Source organism: Micropterus salmoides, unplaced genomic scaffold (genome assembly GCF_014851395.1).
Source record: "Micropterus salmoides isolate LMB-PRFRI ecotype aquatic unplaced genomic scaffold, ASM1485139v1 Ms_hic_scaffold_4, whole genome shotgun sequence".
In the NCBI taxonomy this organism is placed as follows: domain Eukaryota; kingdom Metazoa; phylum Chordata; class Actinopteri; order Centrarchiformes; family Centrarchidae; genus Micropterus; species Micropterus salmoides.
Genome location: NW_024043372.1, coordinates 7,469,827 through 7,491,489, shown reverse-complemented (window position 1 = coordinate 7,491,489; position 21,663 = coordinate 7,469,827). Strand labels below are relative to the sequence as shown.

General features: G+C 39.6%; 1 protein-coding gene across 2 annotated transcripts in view; it reads right to left on the bottom strand.

The window, feature by feature from the left end:
• The window catches only part of grip2b (glutamate receptor interacting protein 2b), a 330,218-nt gene that overhangs the window by 28,268 nt on the left and 280,287 nt on the right, over positions 1–21,663 (bottom strand). Inside the window, exons 3-10 of one of the 2 annotated variants that reach the window (XM_038696366.1) lie at positions 13,649–13,784; positions 13,328–13,473; positions 11,287–11,373; positions 10,708–10,783; positions 7,045–7,190; positions 6,465–6,612; positions 4,899–5,068; positions 154–309 (exon numbers count right to left, since the gene is read on the bottom strand). In XM_038696366.1, coding sequence (XP_038552294.1) covers positions 154–309; positions 4,899–5,068; positions 6,465–6,612; positions 7,045–7,190; positions 10,708–10,783; positions 11,287–11,373; positions 13,328–13,473; positions 13,649–13,784 — 1,065 coding nt within the window. The remainder of the gene's footprint in view (positions 1–153; positions 310–4,898; positions 5,069–6,464; positions 6,613–7,044; positions 7,191–10,707; positions 10,784–11,286; positions 11,374–13,327; positions 13,474–13,648; positions 13,785–21,663) is intronic. The other variant, XM_038696367.1, reaches the window with a different exon arrangement.

The following is a 21,663-nucleotide window of genomic DNA, read 5'->3' as shown; positions in this document are numbered from 1 at the left end:
AGAAAGATGATGTCCATTGTTCCCTTACTTCATTTATTCCTCAATCCCTATCTTTGTGTCCATGTATTGCAAAAAAGAAAGAAAGACGTAATTTAGAAAGAAAGAAAGCCTGACAGACAGACACATTTGTCTTGTCACTGTGTCTGTTCTTACACTTGCAGTAGTCGAGGCTGTTGATAGTGTTATTATTTGAGGCTGTCCACGACTTGTTGAGGGTGGAGCTTGTGTTACAGAGGGTGGAGTTTGGAGGATGACAGTAGTTCACACAGGGGTCCCAGGAGTGGGGGTGATCAGACTTCTGAACCTTCACTGGAACACACACAAATGATTTGTTACTTGTGAGGACAGGGTTTTGACTTACATTAATTCCCTAGAAGCTTACCCCATCCCTTAACATGTGTTAACATATCTAACACTCTACAGTTATTACAACTTTATAGGTGCACAGTTTGTAAACAAACAAACATTCAGTGTGTGAATCTTTTAAGTCTACCAAACGTGTTGAAGCTTGCTATGCTTATTTGTACCTTACTGTGCTGGTAGCTTCATTTTGTTATCTTTGGACGGAAGTTTGCCCCTGTTTCTGGTCTTTGTACTAAGCTAAGACAGCTTGCTAATAGCATCAGATGTGAGTGGTGTCAATTTTTTCATCTAACTCCCAGCAAGAAAGCAAAGATACTTCTTTCTTAAAATGTCAAACTTTTCTTTTATATGTAATAACGTGATCATATCTCTGTCTTCTATTAGTGAGGGATTGGATGACAACCAGAAGAAGTGCCTGGGACAGCAATAACAAACTAAGTTAGCTCACCATTAGCTATGTGATGGGAACTCTGACTTGGCACTATACATGTTTTGAGATGGACATGGCTCTGTTCCACCTCCTTTAATAAAATGCGCCTGACCTCATTACTAAGGGGGTACTGATAAGGCTCAGAACTTTTCAGATTGTTCAGCACTTTACCATTGAAAGCAACAGACTCAATAAAGTAGCTAAATATGCTACTATATGTTATCTGATGCAACTTCATCAGGTCATGCACCAATCCCTGGTATGATCATATTATTTAAGATGTGACAGGCTGTGTTCCCTCTTCATTAATTTCCTCAAAATCTCTAAGAAAAGGGAAGACAACGAACATTGTAGACACCAGTTCACTGAAAGGAATAACTGGAAGCTGCCCATAATTCAAGAAAGGTATCATGGAGCTAGGATCATTCTAGCTCATTCTATTGTCACTTAATTAGATTTGCCTGATTAAAAATGCAGACATGCAGGTGGACTGGTTAATAGTCACTCTTCATCAGATGTTGGGGAGAACCTCTTCTTGGGAAACTCCCACTGAGAGCATCAGCATACGATCAAGGCTCAAGTCTCACAACCCACACAGCTTCATGTGTAATTCCTCACTACACAGACTTAGCTCAACTGTGACGTTGATCCTAAGCTGGCCTGTGCTGCCACATCCATCCAGCAGAGCTTTTGTTTCCCCGACATGTGAGTCTTCTTATCTAAACCGCTGTGTTGGCGGGAGGTCTGAGGAGCATAAGTATTGGGCGGCCTCAGGGTGAGATCTGAGAAAAATTTTCCTGTCTAATCCTTCCTGAGTGAAAGTAAAGTTATTACGTCCAGAGACAACGCACATACACACTTATGCTCACTTACACAACTTACATAAGTAAATATACATAAATACACACAGAAGAAGTGAATAGTGTGTGTACACAAACTTATGTCCAGACTCACCAACATAATCTAAACTGGAAAAACACCACACCACACCCTGAAACACAATCAAATTCATACACACACATACACACACAACTGCAAAACTTTTAATCAGTCTATTAATAAAGCAGCGGCAGGCTGGCCACAAGGTCTCCTGCAAGGCCATCAGTGTCCTAATGAGCTGTGTTCAACACACACAAATGCATGCATATACACACAAAGGCGGCTACACAATCGTGATTAGAAGAATGAACATATTAATTTTGCTTCGTAGAGACAAATGAAGGAGATGCGAGATGAGATGCCGACCTTCTGACTGTGTGTGCGGTCCGTTAACACGTGTAGCTTGTAGTACTTTCTTAAAATGAACTTTATTGTTCTTTGTCACTTCAACATTGATTAGAATAGAATGCAATTTAATGGTAGGAGGAAAAGAGGGAAGAGGAAAAAAGAAAAGATGAGATGAGTAGATAAAGGGAGACAAGAGGGATGTATAGAATTGAAAAGCAGGAAGAAGTGGAGATGGAGAAAAAAGGAAGACAAGAGGAAGAGGAATAGAGGATAAAAGGGACAGAGATGAAACAAAATACGAGAAGAGGAGGAGGAGAGGAGAGGAGGTGTCAGGCTGTAAGCAGTGTCTGACAACATGCAAGAGAGGTGTAATGACTTTAATTAAATAGCATCCTGCCTTTACACTCCCTGTCACTCAGTTCTCATTCATTCGTCACTTCTCTTTTCAACTTTCTCTCTTTCTGCCCTTTTCATGCTGAGATGAAACACTCACCCCACACGAATTCTATAGATAGATAGTAAACCTGAGGCCCAGGTTTTAGTCTATTTCAGTCTAGAATTTCTAGAATTGGTCTTTTATTTCGTGTCTATTAGCCTATTTTTTAATTCCGCCTTTCTCAACCTCTCTCACGAGTCTCTAATCAGATCAAAGAACAAGGCATCATTAAGAAACACACAAACAGATTTTTCCCAACAACCAGGAAAAATAATTCACGTTTGTCTGACTTAAGTGACTACATTACAGGCAGCTTTATCACGGGTTCTACATGTGAGTGAACTTGTGTACACACTGCATCCAGCCATGTATTTCTATGTGTGCACACATGTCTCTGTATGGGTGTGCACTCTTGTCACACTTAAACCCCTCAGCTGTGAAGCATTAACCTGGGATAATAAAGCAGCCGTTGGAATCAGCGTTTCCCCTATAAATCCACTGGCACTAATTCTCCCGCAGATGAAAAGCCATCACTTGGCTACGGGTGAAGAAATACTCCTACAACTAATTAAGCTCAAAGTTGCTGTTGCAGCCAAATATTCCACAATTGTTGTTCTGCGAGAGAAGATGGCGTGCAGAAAGACACTGGGATGAGTGGAATTTTTTTCCCTCTCTGATCTGCTAAATTTGTGTTAGGCGACTTAATTGTGGCTAAATCCTACCAAAATCTTTGTTGCAAGTTTTTAATTTGCCCTAATTCTGGGTCTCTGTTTATCTAAAATAACTGCTGAGGAAGGTGTAATGACATGAAGCTCAGGAATTTAAATACATACTCTTAACTATCTACTGTCTTGGTCATTTGTTTTTTTACTAGTGCTAGCAATTGTTATGCTGAGTACTGCAAACATTGCCATCCAAAGCTAGGAATATTCAGTGTCTTTCATTCACTTCATTACAAAGAGCTCTTGCTCTCTGATAAGTACAGTAATAGTTCACCTTTGTTTAACTTGCTCACAACATCCAGTGTCCCCATTTTTATCACCTAAATCCAACAAAGATTTTTATTCACAGACCTAACGCAGTTCGCTAATTGTTAAGAATAAATGTCACGAGCACCACACAACATAACATCTCAGGCAGACTTCATATATTCACATTCTATATACGGTAGCAATGACTTCCCTTAGTTGTTGTTTTAATGTTTGTGCAGCTACTGTGTTCTGCATTAGCAATACTTATTTTTCAGCTGAATGACATGAATATATTTTCTCTTAAACAACATCTTAACAGAACTGTCATTTAAAACCTCCAGTGGCTAAAAAGATTAAATTGATTAAAAGGTTAATAAGAAGCAGGCTGTGAATAGAACTATAAACTTTGCTGGCTACAGACCCCACTGTGAGCAAACCAGACATGTAGACACACACACACACACAGAGCCTGTGGTGGTCTAGGGCTGGCTGTGAAAACCAGACTGACAGCCAAAAGCTTCAATCTCATCAAGAGATTATTATACTCATTAACTTCAAGACCAGGCACAGACACACTTACATACACACAAATACAAAAATATAAAGAAATAATATTTTCTCTGTTTCTCCCTCGCTCTCTCTCTCTTCCAAACACGTGCACACACACACACACACACACACACACACACACACCTGACCTCTAAATCACTTTAGTAGCAAACAAGAGTAAAATGTATTTACTTCACAGCTGTGTCATCACATATCTGACATAACATGATCAAACAGAGTTAACAGCTGGAGGACAACACAAGGTGTAAAAGAAAAACATGATTTGAATTTGGCACATACCTAAACACACACCATCTGGTTGACAACAGTGTAGACAATATAAAATAGCAGGATAAAAGAATGTGTTCATGAGTGATTGAAGGATAATTATTGCATTTTTTAAAATTCATGCCATGATGAGACTTTGTTTTCTTGTTTCGTTTAATTAAGTGTATTCATGTAAGTTCTGCATCACATTGATCTGCTTACTGTCACACAGCTGGCAACCACAAGACAATATGGATGTCTCCTCCATGGAGGAAATAATAAACAGAAATAATCCTAGAATAACACTTCACTTTAGTAAAGATAAGTAACAGTAAAGTAAATGTTTAAAAGACACTTGGAAAATTGCTGTCCAAGCTGAGAAATAAATTGGCAGTAACTCTCAATAACAGTTTCCCCTGTCACTATAATGTATATAATAGTGGTTTAGCCAGTCATACTGCAATATATTAGAAATCTAAGAAAATCATTTCAACAGTGAATCACACACATCATTTACAAACGCTATGAGTCTTTACTGCAGCCTGTGGCTCATTTGCTGCATGTGATCCCCTCTGTCTTTCCTGCTTTGCCTGTCTCTCTTTGGCTGTCCTATAAAGGCAAAATCACCCAAAGAAATAATTTTTGGTAGACCCACCTGTGTCATGCTGTTTCCCAGTTAGCCTCGTTTGATGGGAGGGGAGTATTTCTAATTTCACCAGTTCTGTTGTGCTTGCTAATAGCTGTGTTGCCTCCAGGACCGTACAGTGTTCTGTAGATGTCCCGTCTATGGACAGCAGATGATCTCCAGCATGCAATGCTCCACATCTGGAGATACACAGAGACAGGGAGAATAAGGAAGGAATCTTACCACAACACATCTCAGGAGACAGAAATAGAGTACAAATGATTTCTAAGCTGTTTCAGAAATACTATGCTTTGTTTTTGCTGTGTTTGAAAACCGTACGTACGCTATACACGTTAGCCTGATAAGTTAAGAACAGCATGCTGCAGAGCTGGTCAACCTGGTGTCTCTGCATTTCATACTGTGGTTTAAATTTGCAACCATGTGGGACAGATTAGAGACAGAACGTGGACCTCCAATGTCAACCTGTTCAGTTGGGGTCATTTTAGAGCTAGTTTCAGGACTCACAGTGCTGAAATGCACAGTTCAAGTGCATTATGTATACTTCATAGCCAGGGAAATATCCTGTCTCCTACTGTCTGTGTTAGTTGTATGGCTGGACACAGCCTATGTGTGTGTGTCTGTGTGTGTGTGTGTCTATGGATGTCTTAGAGACAGGGAGAGAATACATCGCACATATATGCAACTTGAATATAACAAACACACACACGCTTACCGTTTTATTTATTTATTTTTTTAACACACACACACACACACACACGCTTACTGTTTTATTTATTTATTTTATTTTTAATATATATATTTTAACACACACACACACACACACACACACTTACTGTTTTATTTATTTATTTTATTTTAATTTTCAATATTTCTTCTTTTTTTTAACACAAACACACATACGCTTTGATTACTTTACGCTTTAATTACTTGTTTAATGAAATGTATGATGTTGACTGTTCTTATGTTGTATGTATGATACTTTGGCAATATTGTTGTTACACATTCATGCCAATAAAGCTGAACCAACCAACTGAATAGGTTTGGTTTCATAAGTGGGAAGGGACATTATGAAGTCAGTGGATGTTCAACCAAAAAACTGAATGAATGTAAATGCTATTTCTTGCATTCATAGACATTTATATCAATCTAGCAAATAACACATCACCTTGATTATTGTGCTTTACATAATTATGGTCTAACAACACATATACAGTAACACTACTTTTAATCACATTTACTTTCATTGCATCATATTAATTATATTTGCAACATATGCATCTTTCCTAAAAATAGCACTATCCTGTACTACCTTACCTCTGCTTGATGGTCAATTCCAGTTTGGCTTTACAAGAATATAATAATTACACATTGTCATCTAAGAATCAATAGAGTTTTATATTTTTCTTTTAGTCCTGAGTAATATCTGCAGGTCTTCCTCTCAGGATGAATAATGCCACAAGAGCCTGAGAGGTGAGACCCAGAAAAAAAAAAAAAAAAACAGTCCATAGAGTCAATTTGCCTTAGACCGCGTGGTCCATGTGTGCAAACAGCATGTGTAAGAGTGTGTGTGTTTACCTGTCCACCACGCTGCCAGGCTTAACCCGGTCGATGACAATAACCTGCTTGTTTCGATGATTGGCTGAAGTCAGTGTGATACCCAGCATTGCTCCTGGCGACTTGGCAATTTCCACTAGTAGTGGACCGGAGGCGTTCGTTACTGTGTCTGATTGGGGAAAATTGTTTTTCATTTTAATAATTTTGCTCTCTGCTGTGATCTGATGCTCCTGTGCATATGAAAAAACAGCGACATAGCAGCATATATTTCAATTTCTGTATGGCCAACATTACAGTAAGTAGCCTAGCAGCTGAGCTTGGGGCAAAAATGCCCTTGAAAGCAACAACCACCAGATGTGATAACCAGGGGATTCTTTGCAATGGATTCTGGGTAACTCAAATTGAGCAGTTTTACAAAGAAAAAAAGCAGAGCTCAGCCTGTGGCAGCAGAAAATGCCAACACATCAACAAAAAACACAACATTCAATTTTTAATTTCAGTGGCATTTTAGTAGTCTAGCAATGTTCGCCCCAAGCTTTAATTCATGTCTGAGTCTGGTGTGTGTGTGTGTGTGTGTGTGTGTGTGTGTGTGTAGTCTCACCCATGATAGTGACATCATACTCTATCTGGAACAGAGCTTCCTGGCCACACTGAGCCAACATGCTGAGGGCCTCGCTGTGGTTGGCGTTGTGCAGCGGTACACCATCCACACTAAGGAGACGGTCACCAGGACGCAGGGTGCCCTCTCTGAACACACACACACACACACACACACAAAAAGGCAACATCAGATGATAAAATGCAGTGATTAGAGAAGAGATGAGAAGACAGAAACACAGTCAACAAAAAAAATGGAGACAAAAAACCTACAACAAACAATCAAGTCTGTAAAGAGTCTGAAAATTCAATTTTTATATTTCTCTTTACCTCCTGCATCATTTCATCATTTACTTTCTCTAACTCGCAAGTCATCAATTTGTTCTCTTCTTGAAAACACCTTTAACTAATTAATATCCTCTTGTATTAATGCAATCCCTTTGTATTCTTGGGTAAAGGCCATTGTTGCACTATATGACACAACATACACTGACAAAAAATGACAAAACCATCTTGAACTACAAAAAAACAATTTCAATCATGGCAAGAAAAAGCAACACTTTTCAACAATTCCGTTTCTAATCATCTGCACTTTCTGTCCCTTCCTCTTTTCCCTTTTTCTCTTTCTGAAAAACCCTCTATTTCCTCTCTTAATTTCTTCTTTTCTTGAATCCTTACTTCCAAACATTGTTTTCTTTTACTCTCTTACTTCTTCATCTTACTTATTTTGTTTCTGTCCTACTTGTTCCATGTATCTTCTCCTACCTCAACTGCTCTCTGCCTTTTCCTCTTTTCTTCTCGCCTCTCATCTGTCTGAGACTGACTGAAAGAATAATTTCTCCTCGAGTTTAAATGGAGGACAAACACAGTGGAAACAGCAATAGCATGACAGATGACAGATACTTCTGTGCTTCCCAGTGTTCAAAATATCAAGATTAAACATCATGTCATGTGATCTGGTTTCATTTAAATCATGGTAAATTTCAAAAAATCCCTGGTTGACAAAAACACTTTCAAAGAATGAATGTTTAGCATTCTAGAGGCACTCAGTGGCACATTTCAGGCAATTATTTATTTCTCTAAAAATGGATAGGCAGCATTTGGATTTTTTCATGCAGAGGGCTGCATTAAAGAGCAGATAGATGCTTTATGCATGATATCGGAGCGTGAGTAATACAGAGCTGTCATTATACCAGGCTGAAGTTGTAAAGTATGATGCTGACAGGCCAGGAGCTTTTTAACAACTTGATCTTTTTAACAATTTGATTTCTACAAAACTGAAACAAAAAGGTCTGCCCTTGGATTTACCTGAGAAACCGGTGGACAATAGTGATAGTACCTTTCACCAATAAATAAAAAAACATACTCCAAACAAACATGTTCATTGGACTCTGGTCATATTTTGAATATCTTGTTACACTCCTATTTTGAGGAACACCAAAAGCTGATGTCTGTTTGATGAGTTTTCCACACACAAAAAATACATAAAAAATTTACACCACTCAGCTGTTATTTCAGGAGTTAGAGGTTGATTTAACTGTGTAAGTGGTGAAAGGTTAAATAAAGTCTTGAAGGCTTCCCTGACATTTAGCCTGCTTTCAGACCTGGAGGCTCTATATGTGTCTTTTCTTTCTATTTCTTCTATTGATAAAACCAGATGGCTCTCTAACACTTTCAGAGTTGGCACTTTAATTCTCACTGGGTAATGCCAGAAATGAAGGCACTCCTGGGACTGTATGGTGCTGTGGATTAAGTCTTCTCCAATTGGCATATAAATGGAATATAATGCAGCATGAATATCTCATTCGTTTCCCCTGGACTGACCCACATTTTGGAGATGATTTTCTTTAGAATGGTGTTAAATGAGCTTCAGGGCAAAATAACTCAACAGTAAGATAGAATTTAATCTTGGTCTTGTCCCAGTCTGTCAATCTATGTGTGCACCTATGGAGGATCAACTAGAATAAGGCCATGCCTAATGTAAAAACAATTCAGGTTGATCTGCAATCAGTTTTTAAAAAAACAGTATTTCCATAAGCCCTAAAGATCTGTCAAAGATCGCTGACAAGTATTCATTCATTCACTTATTCAGTAGAAACATAACTGCTATGTTTCATGCAGTTAGTCTGCATGTGTCCTACTTTATTGCTGCATGCAATTATTTCACAGATAGTTGCCACGAGAATATAAATAGCATCTCCAGTTCTAAAGTCTGATGTTAACTGATTGAAGCTGCTGAGTGATCAGAGAAGGGAGTTGCCTTATTTGCCTTTCTTGGCTGAAATAAAATTAGTAAAGTATGCTGTTTAAACTTTATTCGAGATTTGTGTAATAGTAATACGGGTGAAGATGGGTGAAAAAGGAATAAAAAAACTTGTAATAGATTATCCTAGTCTGTTGAACTTTACTAGAGGTATAAACATATAACTCACATATTTGTTTTGATGATGGTGGAGGGGAGCAGTGTTTCACATGTCACTCCATGATATATGTAATTTTCCTACTCAACCAATTCAGTGAGCCCTTGTGCCTGCAAATTCATGTGCCTTCATTCATGTTCTTCCTTGAATTTGTCACTTGCCTGTATGTTTTTTATGATGTTGGGTTAAGTTAATTCTTATGGTGGTTTTCATCCTGCATTATTAATTGCATTTCGTGACTCAGCTTGTTTTTAAATTAATTAATGACATTCAGTTGTCATTGTTGCATTGATTACAAAAAAGGTACCTTCTTTGGGTTTCCAGCAACTTCATATGGCCTATTATACTCATCAAACAGGAAGTGGGAGAAGCCAGTCTGTGTTCATGCCTACCACCTGGGATCCCCACTAAATGTTTGTATTTTTAATTTTTAATTATATAATAGACTTATTTCTTCCTGTGTCTACAACCTGTGTTCGGCATTGGAGCTAATGTTACTGCATTTTGCAGGCTGTCAACTTTTTGCCTAAGAATATGAGGTTTGTATTTCTCTAGATGGCACTAATTTCTCTGTATGTTAAATCCACCACACAAGCTATATACACACCTTTTTGCATCATAGTAACTTATTCTATCCAGGAGGATTTTGAACAGTGTAAAAGTGTAAGAATTCATGCACTGGATATCTACAGAAGGTTGAATCACTGCTGCCTTACATCAGTTAAACTGTTGTAAAGCTGACATTTATATGAAAATGTCATGGATTATTACTTAAACATGAAGACTGAGACAGATGCATGATGACAACATTAAAGGGATATGAGATGATTCATGCCGCCGCTGCTATGAGTAACACATAACTGTCAACATACCAGTGATGGTCACAGGAAATGACACCTTCATCCTTGGGGTTTTTTTGCATGAAGGCACAGAACAATCTCTCCGACTCTAACTGGCCGAGCTTTGCTGCTGTTTTAAAATTCATTAGAGGCCAGTGTTCATCTGGCTTTTATTTTTCATAGACTTTTTTTGGAAGTCATTGCCCTTTTCACCACTAAAAGACATACGTGATCCCTCTCTCTGGCTTTGGCTGTATATGTGTTTCTATGTTTGCTTGGATATGTCTCGCACACTGCATGTGTGTGGAAATGTTTCTGTTAGTATGCATGTGTGTGACACCTTTGCATATGTGGCTGCAGTGCAGCATATATGGGTTTATGGTTGCATGAGGGTGCAGTCAGTGCTACCTGTCTGCAGGACCTCCTGGCCTGACATAGGTGACCACTAGGGGACGTGACTTGTGCCAGTCTTCGTGGGTACCACCTGCAAAAAGAGTATAGGATAAAGTTGATCACATGGACTCATATGACTACAAACTGTCAGTTACAGAAACTTGCTTTATATAGGTAATCCATCAGAGTGAGGATTTATTTTGTATTTTACTCAAAAAGATGTATCCATTGTAGCACAGTTTCCAAATGGGATTGTTGAAACTCTCATTTAATAAAATCCTGACATCTGACGTTAAAGTGTCTGCTTCCTGGAAGGCAGCGAATCAATTTAAATGGTTAGTGTATCTTTCAGAAGTGTTCAGCAGAAATGTAAAGCATGGACAGTTTGTACTAAATGAAATTAAACATTTAAGTCACCGTAGCCTTCCTGTTAACCATTAATTGTTTAAGTGTGCCATATTGCATGAATGGTCTCATCTTTTTCCTACTTACACAGCTTCATTTCATGATTTCAACAGAAATATTTTTTTACAGCATGGTGCCATGTCAATCATAACTATTTATATAGTTATCTAAACACACACTGATGGTTACCTCTCATGACGAAACCAAAGCTGCTCCCCTCTTTGTGCAAACAGATGTCGATTGTCTTTGATATAACCCCTGAGGTGCTGTCTGGTGCTTTGAGAAGGAGGAAATGTAGAAAGGAAGAGAGGGAGAGAAAGAGAGATAATGTAATTTATTAATTTTAGTGAAAGAGTACTCTAAATATAAAATATAACAAAAATCATTTGCTCCTTTACCAAGTATCAATCAATCAATTAAAGTTTTGTTCATTTGAATTTTGTTCAATTTGACATAATGCTAACGGAGCATAACCATTTAATATAGTATGGATAATCACTTAATATAATATTATTATAATGATATGATGAATATTTGCTTTACAGTTACAACACTGCAGTGAATTGCACCTGGATCCCAATAGATACACAGTATGGAGTGTGGGTCTTAATTAAGGATGCATGTGATCTCTTATATTATTATATTATATTATCCTATAATCTTAAAATGCAGTATAATAAAATAAAACTATTGGTGCTTCAGTCAGATAGCTCAAATTCTGACTGTGTCACACTGCCTGTCTGATCTGTTTAGTTATCCACCGTTTCTGTTATTTAGTATTGTTGTATTTTGGTCTCATTCTGTCTGCTTGTGGTCTTGTTTAGTTTGTTATATTCATTACTCTGATCTGTTCTGTCTTATTTTGATATAATCTGTGCCTGCTTTAGTTCTTGTTTGATTCTGTTTCTGCCTGGTGATTGTTATTAGTTTCCCTGTTATCATGCTTGGTTTCTGTCTGTCTGTCAGATGTCAATTTATGTTCCCTGCCGGTTTCATTATTCATTTGGTTATGATCAATGTGTGTTAGCCTGTTCTGTTCAGTTATCTTAGTCTGTTCTGTCTTATGGAGTTGCCTGTGTTTCTCAGTTACTTGGGCAACCTTGCCTTGTGTTTTGCAACCTGTTAGTGTCTGTCTGTTTTCCCCTGCTGTCTCTCTGCCTGCCTGTGTTTCATTATTCTCATCTCTGTTACCGGTGTTGCTCCCGCCCTGCTCGTTAGTCCCTGTGTAGAAATGCTTGTTTGTTTCTTTAGTCTGTGTCCGGTCATTGTAGCTTGCTCTTTCTCTGTTTCTGTCTCTGTTGTGTGTAGTTTGTTGTGCTCTGTTCCGTGTCCTGCCCTGCCTGTTCTGGATCCTGTGCCCTGTTGGATTTTTCTGTTGGATTACTGTGTTTCCTTTTTGGATTATTTACCTTTTGGATTACTTGGACTCTCTCTCTCTGCAAGTGTGCTCACTTTTTGTTTCGTGAATAAACCTTATCAACTGAACCAGCTCTGTGTCCTGCATTTGGGTCCTCCAACCTGCTCAACCACACAGCAAACCGTGACAGATTGCCACATGCTCTTTGTATTAACAGGCATACAGACTGAAAATGGCACAGCATTAAAATAATGCAAGGAGCTGAGATAGTGTGGGCGTGTTGCTACAAGTACAAGGGATACAATGCAATTAACTGAGGAATGGGTGCATGAGTTTAAAGTGTTCTCAGATGAGAAAACCCTGCACAGCAGTTTATGATACTATGACACAGAATATTTGAAAGTTATCACAGCAACAATAATATATTCTTGTATTCTTATGATCACCAGGTAAACAGTAGAATGACAGAGTTCCCATCCTTTGTGCATTACTGTATTGCATTTGACAACCCTGTTTTATTTTATTTTATTTTTTTGGTTTTACTTTTTTGCTGCAGCCCTATGCAGCCCGGAACCCTGCTGTGTTGGTTCTCATCATAGCTTATTATAGTTTATTTGCCAGAACTATAATCTTTACCCAGCTTTATCCATCTTGTAGTCATCGAATTTTAACAACATTGGTATTAGATGTTTAAAAAAACATTATTGTTAAATGTATTCCAGGGTTTTGCAGAATTGTCTAATATCGTCCTCCTTGTCTGCCAATATGTATTATTCACACAGTGATAATGTCGGACTGGACATGACCTCACTGGAGCTATTCATTTATGGCCCTAAAAACCCTGTGAAAGTGTGTAATTAAACTAATATGTACCTGTAGGGGGCAGTTCATACTCCACCTCCAGCAGAACCCTCTCTCCTACATTCTTCAGTAAGCTGATTATCTCTTCATGCCGCAGTTTGGTCAGATTGATGCCGTTCACCGACTTTATGTAGTCACCGACATTTAACTGGTCACTCCTGCACAGAAAAGGAATCGAAGCATGTAAATGCAGATGTGCATTGTTTTGAAAATGTGGCCAGTGATCTTTAAGACAAGTTTCTATTTTTCCTCTCATTATTGTGAGATGTTTAATTACAGAATAGTCTGAATGTATTTATTCTTCCTCTTCTTCTTTGCGAGTGTTGAACCCACCTGGCTGCCAGTCCTCCAGGCCGTAGGTTGGATACCCGCGGTTTCCCATCCTTGTCGGTTCCTCCTGAGATGGTAAGGCCCAGTGTGCTGCCTTCTTTCTTCACCAGCTCCACCATAGTCACCCCCCGCAGAGCTTCTAACCAAAAACACACATACACATAAAGACAAATACACACACACAAAACAGGGAAAGAGAAGGACGTACCCACACACACACACACACATACACATACAGATGTGTACACGGACATATACACACACACTCAAACACACAAAATACAGAGATAAATGGTTAGTGGCTGCCCTCTGTCCATTCTGATTCCTGGATTAAAGGGAGGCCAAGATACAAGAAAGATAAGTCAAAAGACATTTGCTGCTTTGTCCTTGAGTGAGACACTGATCCCCTGTCTGCTCATTATAAGACAGTCAGGTGAAATGACTAAAATGTAAATGTGAAGATAAGCAAAAGATAAGATAAGCATCAGGTAATGAGAATAGCATAGCATCATTGTTTCATTGTTCATTAGACATAGCACACTATGTATATGTATGAGAAATTCAGCCCTTTTTACCAAAATGAGTGCATATATGCTGTTTTTTTTAAACACGGGTAAACCAACTAAAAATTGGTGATTGACTCCTTTGCCAGTAGATGAGTTTGCCTTTTCAGTTTGTTTCTAATGTGTCGTGTTCAATGTCACAACCACCCTGGAAAACAGAGTTAGTAAACAGTAGAAAGCAGCATGGAGGCCATGACAATGTTACGGAGGTCATTGGCTGAATCCCAATCTCAGGACTCACAGACTCACAGACTCTGAGGCGCGTTCCCGGTACGTCCACGAGGGCTCTCTCTCAGACTTTTTGAGCCTTTTATGCACACTTTCCGTAAGTCTGCATCTCTGCAGACTTTGCCTGACGGAATTAGCCACAGTTCAAAGCGTTGTGACGTTAAACACAGGCTAACTAGGGGAAGCCAGTGTTAAAAAAAGGTAAACAAACATGGAAGGAGCAACTACAAGAAAAAAGACGTGTACATTTAAGTGAATGTTGCTGTTTTGATGCAAACAAAAGTACACTGATTATTTGAAAATTACCTCTGGTTCACTCTGTAAGGCAAGAGTCTCTAATATGTTCAAATCCGATAGTCTATCCCTTCAGTGCCTTGGCCCTGTACATACCATGTTTTGAAGTTGTCAAGGGAACATGATATTTTGCAAAGTGCTGTTCCATTATACTATTTCCTGCCCTTGCAGCCTCTTTCTCATCTCGCACTCAAGCCCTTACCAGGTTATGTCAACTGGGTCAGTGAAGGTTCAGGGCTTAAGCGTGAGGGCGGATTGGCTGCTGTGTGAAACCCGTATACATAGATGTAAAAACAAGATGCAGCCACAGTGTTTCGGGTTAATAGCTCCGTGCTGGGCAGGTGCCAGGTGCGTTTACGGTGTTTGTGTGCTCTGAAAGACATCACAGCATGGATAGAGTCACAGCTTATAGATGCTAATACTATAAACATTATAGATGAGACATTTATAGACATCTGCAGAGAAAAAACAGATGAACGAGAGTGTCGGGAAAAGGGGCGAAAATTAGCGTGTCTACTCGTGTGTCATGTTTACATCTCTGCCGATTGGAGCTGGGGATGATAAATACCCAGGAGTGAATGTTGATTGATTGTACCCCTTTACACTAAAGACAAAGCTAAATGCAAGCAGGTGTTAGTGTTTTTTTATGGGCTTTGGACTATTTACATACTTTAAAACATGGATGTAACTTGTTTGAAACTAAAACCCTCCACCGAACATACTGAAGGGGATTCTCTGTGGACTGTGCTAATGAGGATCAAGGAACGGTGGACCCCTCTTACTTATTTCAATAGGACGACAAAAACCATTGTACAGTGATATAGTCCCGAAACACTTAATTAAACAACTGTATAAGCAAAGGCATCACAATATCCAGAAAAATTATATGTAACCTATTTTCTAACCGCAGCGACCCAGCTATTTGTGGGCTGAGTCAAGGCTAGATGAGGTAAACAACTTAATGGGTTGACTTGGGAAAAACGCTACAGAGCAGGAGAGTTCACATTCATGCTTTTGCGGCTTAGAAGTTAAGAGTTCATGACAAAGGTTCAGCAATAATTAACAATGGAAAGGCATCAGGACTATGTTCTTCTGTTTCTACAGTGATCATAGTATGTATGATACAGGCATTGAAAGAGACCATGTGAGCTGGTATTTCTTTAAATGTCCTCTCAAGGACAGAATGACAAAGGAAATTATTTGGACAGAAGTTTAGGATTATAGGAAGGTTTAGGCTGTGGTAATGGCAGCTGCGGTAACGGCCCAAATACAGTAAGTTAAAGGAAAAGTTATACCCAGTCTTTTTCCTTGTCAAATGCCACTGCCTACATTACTCACAATGCAACTCCCCCACCAATAATTTATTGGAGATATGAGTGTGTTATACCAGTTGCCACTAGCCTCAAACGGAGATGATGAGATGGCTACAGAGGTCTGTTAAGCTAACTTCTTTTCAACTCCATACCTCAGTTGTTGTTTTTTTAATTTTCAAACTACTGCAGCCCCAACTGAGTCTGACTCAAGTTTCATCACTTTATCAGACTTTGAGCAGCCCCCTCTGGAGCCACAAAATGTTGAATTAAGTTACAATGGTAGGTTTTTAAATTCCAAGGCTAGTGCACCTAAGTGTCAGTGTAAATGGCAGAAATATTGTGGGCCTATTCCTACAACCTAAAATGTATGTCATTATGGTAGGACAAAACTAGAGTGCCCAGTGGGTAGGATGTGGGTTTGTTTTTTATGTTACGTTAAGCATGTGGATTATGGTAAAGATCATGTTAACTCATGTCTACAGAAGGTTAAACCTGCAATTTCATCACCTTTTCAAGGTTCAGTGTGTAATATTTCTGAGGGTCTATTGACGGAAATGCAATATAATATACATAACTATGTTTTCAGTGGTATATGAAGACCTTACATAATAAACTGTTATGGTTTTATTACCTTAGAATGAGCACATAATCGCGGGTCCACCTAACATGGATGTTGCCATGTTGCGCCATTCTCTGAACCAAATGCTCAATGTCCTAAATACATTTGTCGAATCAGTCACTCTTTTGGCAAACCTTAAACAAGTTCAGGTAGTTAAGACACTTTTTGCAAATCTCATCCACTTTTTTTGCAAAACTCTAAATACATTCTCACTCACATGGTATTGCAAAATGGTAAATACACGCGGCAACACAACAAAGCTGTCATCTTTACACACAACTCATAATTCTGCACACTTGCTTCTATAATCAGAATCAGAAAAGCTTTTATTGCCAAGTAGTTTTTACACGTACAAGGAATTTGTTTTGAAGATAAGGTGCTACACATAGACAAATATACAGTTGACATAAATAAATGTAGAAATATATAAATATGGGATAGATTGACAAAAATATGAAAAATAGAAGAATAACGATTAACAACAAACAACAAATATGTGCAATATACCGGGTATGTACAATGGTGTGGGCCTTGTAAATGAAGCTAGCTGCAGAAGGGTAGAAGCTGTTTTTTGTGGTGAGAGGTTTTGGGTCCTGATGGACCACAACCTCCTGCCAGAGGGGAGTGACTGAAATAGTTTGTGTCCACGGTGGGAGGGGTCAGCTGCAATCTTTCCTGCTCGCCTCAGAGTCATGGAGGTGTACCGGTCCTGAAGAGATGGAAGATTGCAGCCAATCGCCTTCTCTGCGAATGATACGCTGCAGCCTGCCCTTGTCCCTGGCGGTGGCAGCAGCGTACCAGATGGTGATGGAGGAAGAGAGGATAGACCATCATTGTCTTTGGCAGGCTGAACTTCTTCAGCTGGCGCAAGAAGTACATCCTCTGCTGGGCCTTTTTGATGATGGAAGTGATGTTCAGTTCCCACTTGAGGTCCTGGGAGATGATGGTGCCCAGGAAGCGGAAGGAGTCCACGGTGGTGACTGGGGAGTCACACAGGATGATGGGGAAGGATGAGGCAGGGCACTTTTTGAAGTTCATGACCATCTCCACTGTCTTCAGAGCGTTGAGCTCCAGACTGTTCTGGCTGCAACAGGTCAATGATGTGATCAAACCAATATGTGGTCAAGTCCCTGTCCAGCGTAGTGGCAATTTCACCCTTTAACCAAGCTATAAGTAAGGGACAGGTTCTCTACTGTCATTCTACCTTGAGGCCATATAACACTGAACATTGTCTTCCTTTTCTAGGTGGTCTTTGAAATTTTGTGTTTGAGTGTGAGCAGCTGGATCATCAGCCGGCAGTACATCCTGTCTATGGTACAATGTCAGCTTTCACTGTGGTGTCCCACTAAGCAAGTTGTTCAACATTAACTAGCAACCAGTGATTCATTAATATTTACCTTCAACCATACAGCCAGGGATGTACTGGGACTGAAACTCAGCTCGGGACTTTGAGACAGAGAGGCCTTTTATGCGAGCGCCCTTTTGGGGGCGGCATAAATATTTTTTGCAGTTACTTTAATACATATTTAATACAATTTGTTGTATACAGCGAATCAGATTATGCTGAAGACCTTCAAGAAACTTCAGGATGACACTGCCTCTTCAGTTTGTCTAAGCAAGGCAGCTCTGCACTGAACAAGACCAGGTCAGGCAAGCCTGAGTCAGTCAGAGGGCTAAAATACTACTGAATACTGAAATGGTATTATGGTTTTTGGCTTTTTCCCTCTCCTTTATTGAGTTATATATCTGTTTGTGCATGTACTAGGTTTGCAAAGTGAAAAAGCCCAAAGTCCAGCCCAAAGGGAGTTCCCATCTGCCAAGAAACTGCTCCGAATTGCCTGAAAACAGCTCGTTTGTAGTCCAGCCTTTACTTCCCTTTCTATTGACGTCACAATGAAAATAGGTGTCATAATGCTCGCTGAGCGACTAGTCCGACACACCCTCAAAAACACCAGTGGAAAAGCACTGAGCTGCAGCACACACCTCTCCTCTCCCTTCCAAACACTAGCTACCCTCCAAGCAGTCAATGGAGATAAAGTTGTTCCTGTGATGTAGAGACAGAGCTCAGTTAAAACTTTATGGATGAAAGATACTTTTGTTACAGATTAATAACTCACCACTCTGAAACTCTTGCTCCAGTCCAAATTGCCAACCTGGTCGGCAACATGTAGCCTACAGCTGAATCGAAGCTGTTTACCGGCCTTCCGCTGACCTGCCCTTCTCTGCTTCTGATGGACTGGTAGTCCTTAACTAGGAACTGCGCATGTGCAAACTCCCAACAAAGATCATTTAGAGACAAGACGTATCACTCCATAGCTAAAACCTTCAACACAGGGTGAAAGAGGAGCTGCAGCAATGTGCAGTATAACAAGAATTATGACGTTTTTTGTAAATTAAACCATGTAAACCTGTTCTGGTACAACCCCTAAATAGGATTTTGAACTTAAAAATGATCATAATACCAACTCTTTAAATATACTCAAAAACTACAATACATTCCCATAAAATAGAGCAGTGTGTATGTGTGTGCATAAAAATCAAATCCCTCATCTTTATCTCTGAGTAGGCCTCTCCCTGGCTCAGCTTCCCCTGTGCTGGACCCTCTGCTTTTACTGATTGTACAGTTACATATACAGAGAAGAACATCAGTAATAAATATGACAATAATCCATTCTCTAATTCTAAAAACACACTGCCCTGCACCTTTCACTGTTTTGTCTGGTTTCATTTACCTTCTCCTCCTGCTGCCTCTCTTCCCTGTGCTCCTTCTCCTCCTCCTCCTGCCGCTCCTCCTGTCCCTTCTCTCCCTCCTCATCAACATGACTGGGGTCATCATCACCCTGTCCCTGTGCATCACCTCCACAGCTAATATACATAAAGAAATACAGAGATTCCTCGGTTAATTTGGCTCATTTAGCTGCCTCTTTTGCCAACATTTTTTAATCTTAATTCTTATTTGTTACCGTCTCTGTTGAGCCTATCAGACAACCCAGCGCTGACTTCAGCCCCGACAAAACGTTTGTAGATTAAGCTCCAAATGGAAAGTAAACTTCTTTGATCGGCCCTGTTGAGCCAATCAGATTTCGTTAAAATGAAGATCGGTCCAAGTTGGGAGGGGCCGCTCGTGCACCCCCTCCATATTGAAAGTATTGGTTTGGCCCAGTCAGACACACAGACAGCGTTCGCTGTAGCGGACTGGCCGGCAGGGCAGTCGCGGATCATAAAGTAAAACAGAAAAAGAAGAAAGAAAAGAAAAAATAAAAACTCCTGACCCCTGGCCGGTTCAGCCTGAAATGGACCAGCCGATCGGGATTGCCCCCGAACGCCACAATGGCCAGTCCACCCCTGCATACAGCCCTTACTTCAGTCCAATAGAGGAATGTTTCTCTGCCCGGTGGTGGAAGGTCTATGAGCAAAATTCATCTACTAGGGAAAATCTCTGACGCTGTGTTCTCAATTTTTTGATGCAGTGTCTAAATAATGCTCTGTAGTGTTTTACATATTGACTGGCTGTGTTTATGTTTTGAGGCGATTGTTTGATTTTGCCAGAAGAGTGATCAGGGTTTAGTGAATGTAGTTTAAAGATTAGGTTTTGTGTTTCGAGAAAATGGATGAAGGTTTCAAGAAATGTGTCTTTTTGCGTCTAATTGTGAAAAGCTGTAATAAACAGCAGGTGTTGGCAAATAAGTATTGCATCAGAGCAATTTTTTTTATCCATTAGATGGTGGGATTGTGAGATTATTGTACATAATTTTTAAAGAGGTGGTATTGTGCTTTTTAGCTTTTCCCCTCTCCTTTAGTGAGTTATATACACCTTTTTTTATGCATGTAATAGGTTTGCAAATTGAAAAAGCCCAAAGTCCAGCCCAAAGAGAGTTCTCATCTCCCACAGAAAGCTCTGCTCTGAACTGAATGAAAACAGCTCATTTGTAGTTTAGCCGCTTCCCTTTCATCCCCGTGAGGTCACAGGGATGAAAGCTAAATGCCCTTATATAATGCTTGCAAAGCAGCTAGTCCAACACAACTTTAAAAACACCGGTGGAAAAGCACTGAGCTGCAGCACCCCTCTCCTCTCCCTTCCAAACACTAGCTACCCTCCAAGCAGTCAATGGACATAAAGTTGTTACTGTGATGTAGAGACAGAGCTCAGTTAAAACTTTATGGATGGAAAATACATTAGTTACAGATTAATAACTTACCACTCTGAAACTCTTGCTCTAGTCTCCAAAGCCGTGTTTACTGGCTTCTCATTGGCCCGCCCTTCTCTGCTTCTGATTTGCTAGTCGGGGAGAGCCGGGACCAATGAAACACTTTTCAGATATACGTCATTTTAAAATATAACGTTACAGACAGAAATCATTTGTTGTTGTCATCAACAACTCACAACTAAAATGTGGAACAACTTCAGTATAATATCACTTTGAAGGAAAGGTGCGCATTGTTTCATTCGTCCCTACTGTGCGGGACGGATGAAACACAGGGGTGGGACGGAAGAAACACAACGTACATACATTTAAATAGTTTAAGTTATTCTTGTTTTTATTTAGAAAGCTTGAAACTACCCTTCTTAATATGTAATTGCAAACTCATTATGTCCTTTTTCTTAATAAAAAATAGTATAAATACAACTTCGCTATAGCTAACTAGAAAATCTAACAGTTAATGCACATTTGGATCAGATATCGGCTGCCCTTTTTACGTACATCTGCAGCCTGTTTTCCTGGTCTACTGTGAAGATCCTGTTATTTGGCTGTGAGCATCCTGGTGGTCCAGCCTGCAGCCTAGTGGGCTCTGCCCCCCTCCCGCCGTATCTAAATAAGGTAGAATGGCTGCGTGTTCGGGACGAATGAAACAACGTCAATCGTCCCGACAGTGACTCTTGACGTTTAAACTTCACTAGCTTCTAAACTGTAAAACTTTGACATTTAAAACTTCAGGATTTGTTAAACTACTAACTAATCTTTTATGTGATCATGACCATGGCACATGGAACAATAAACA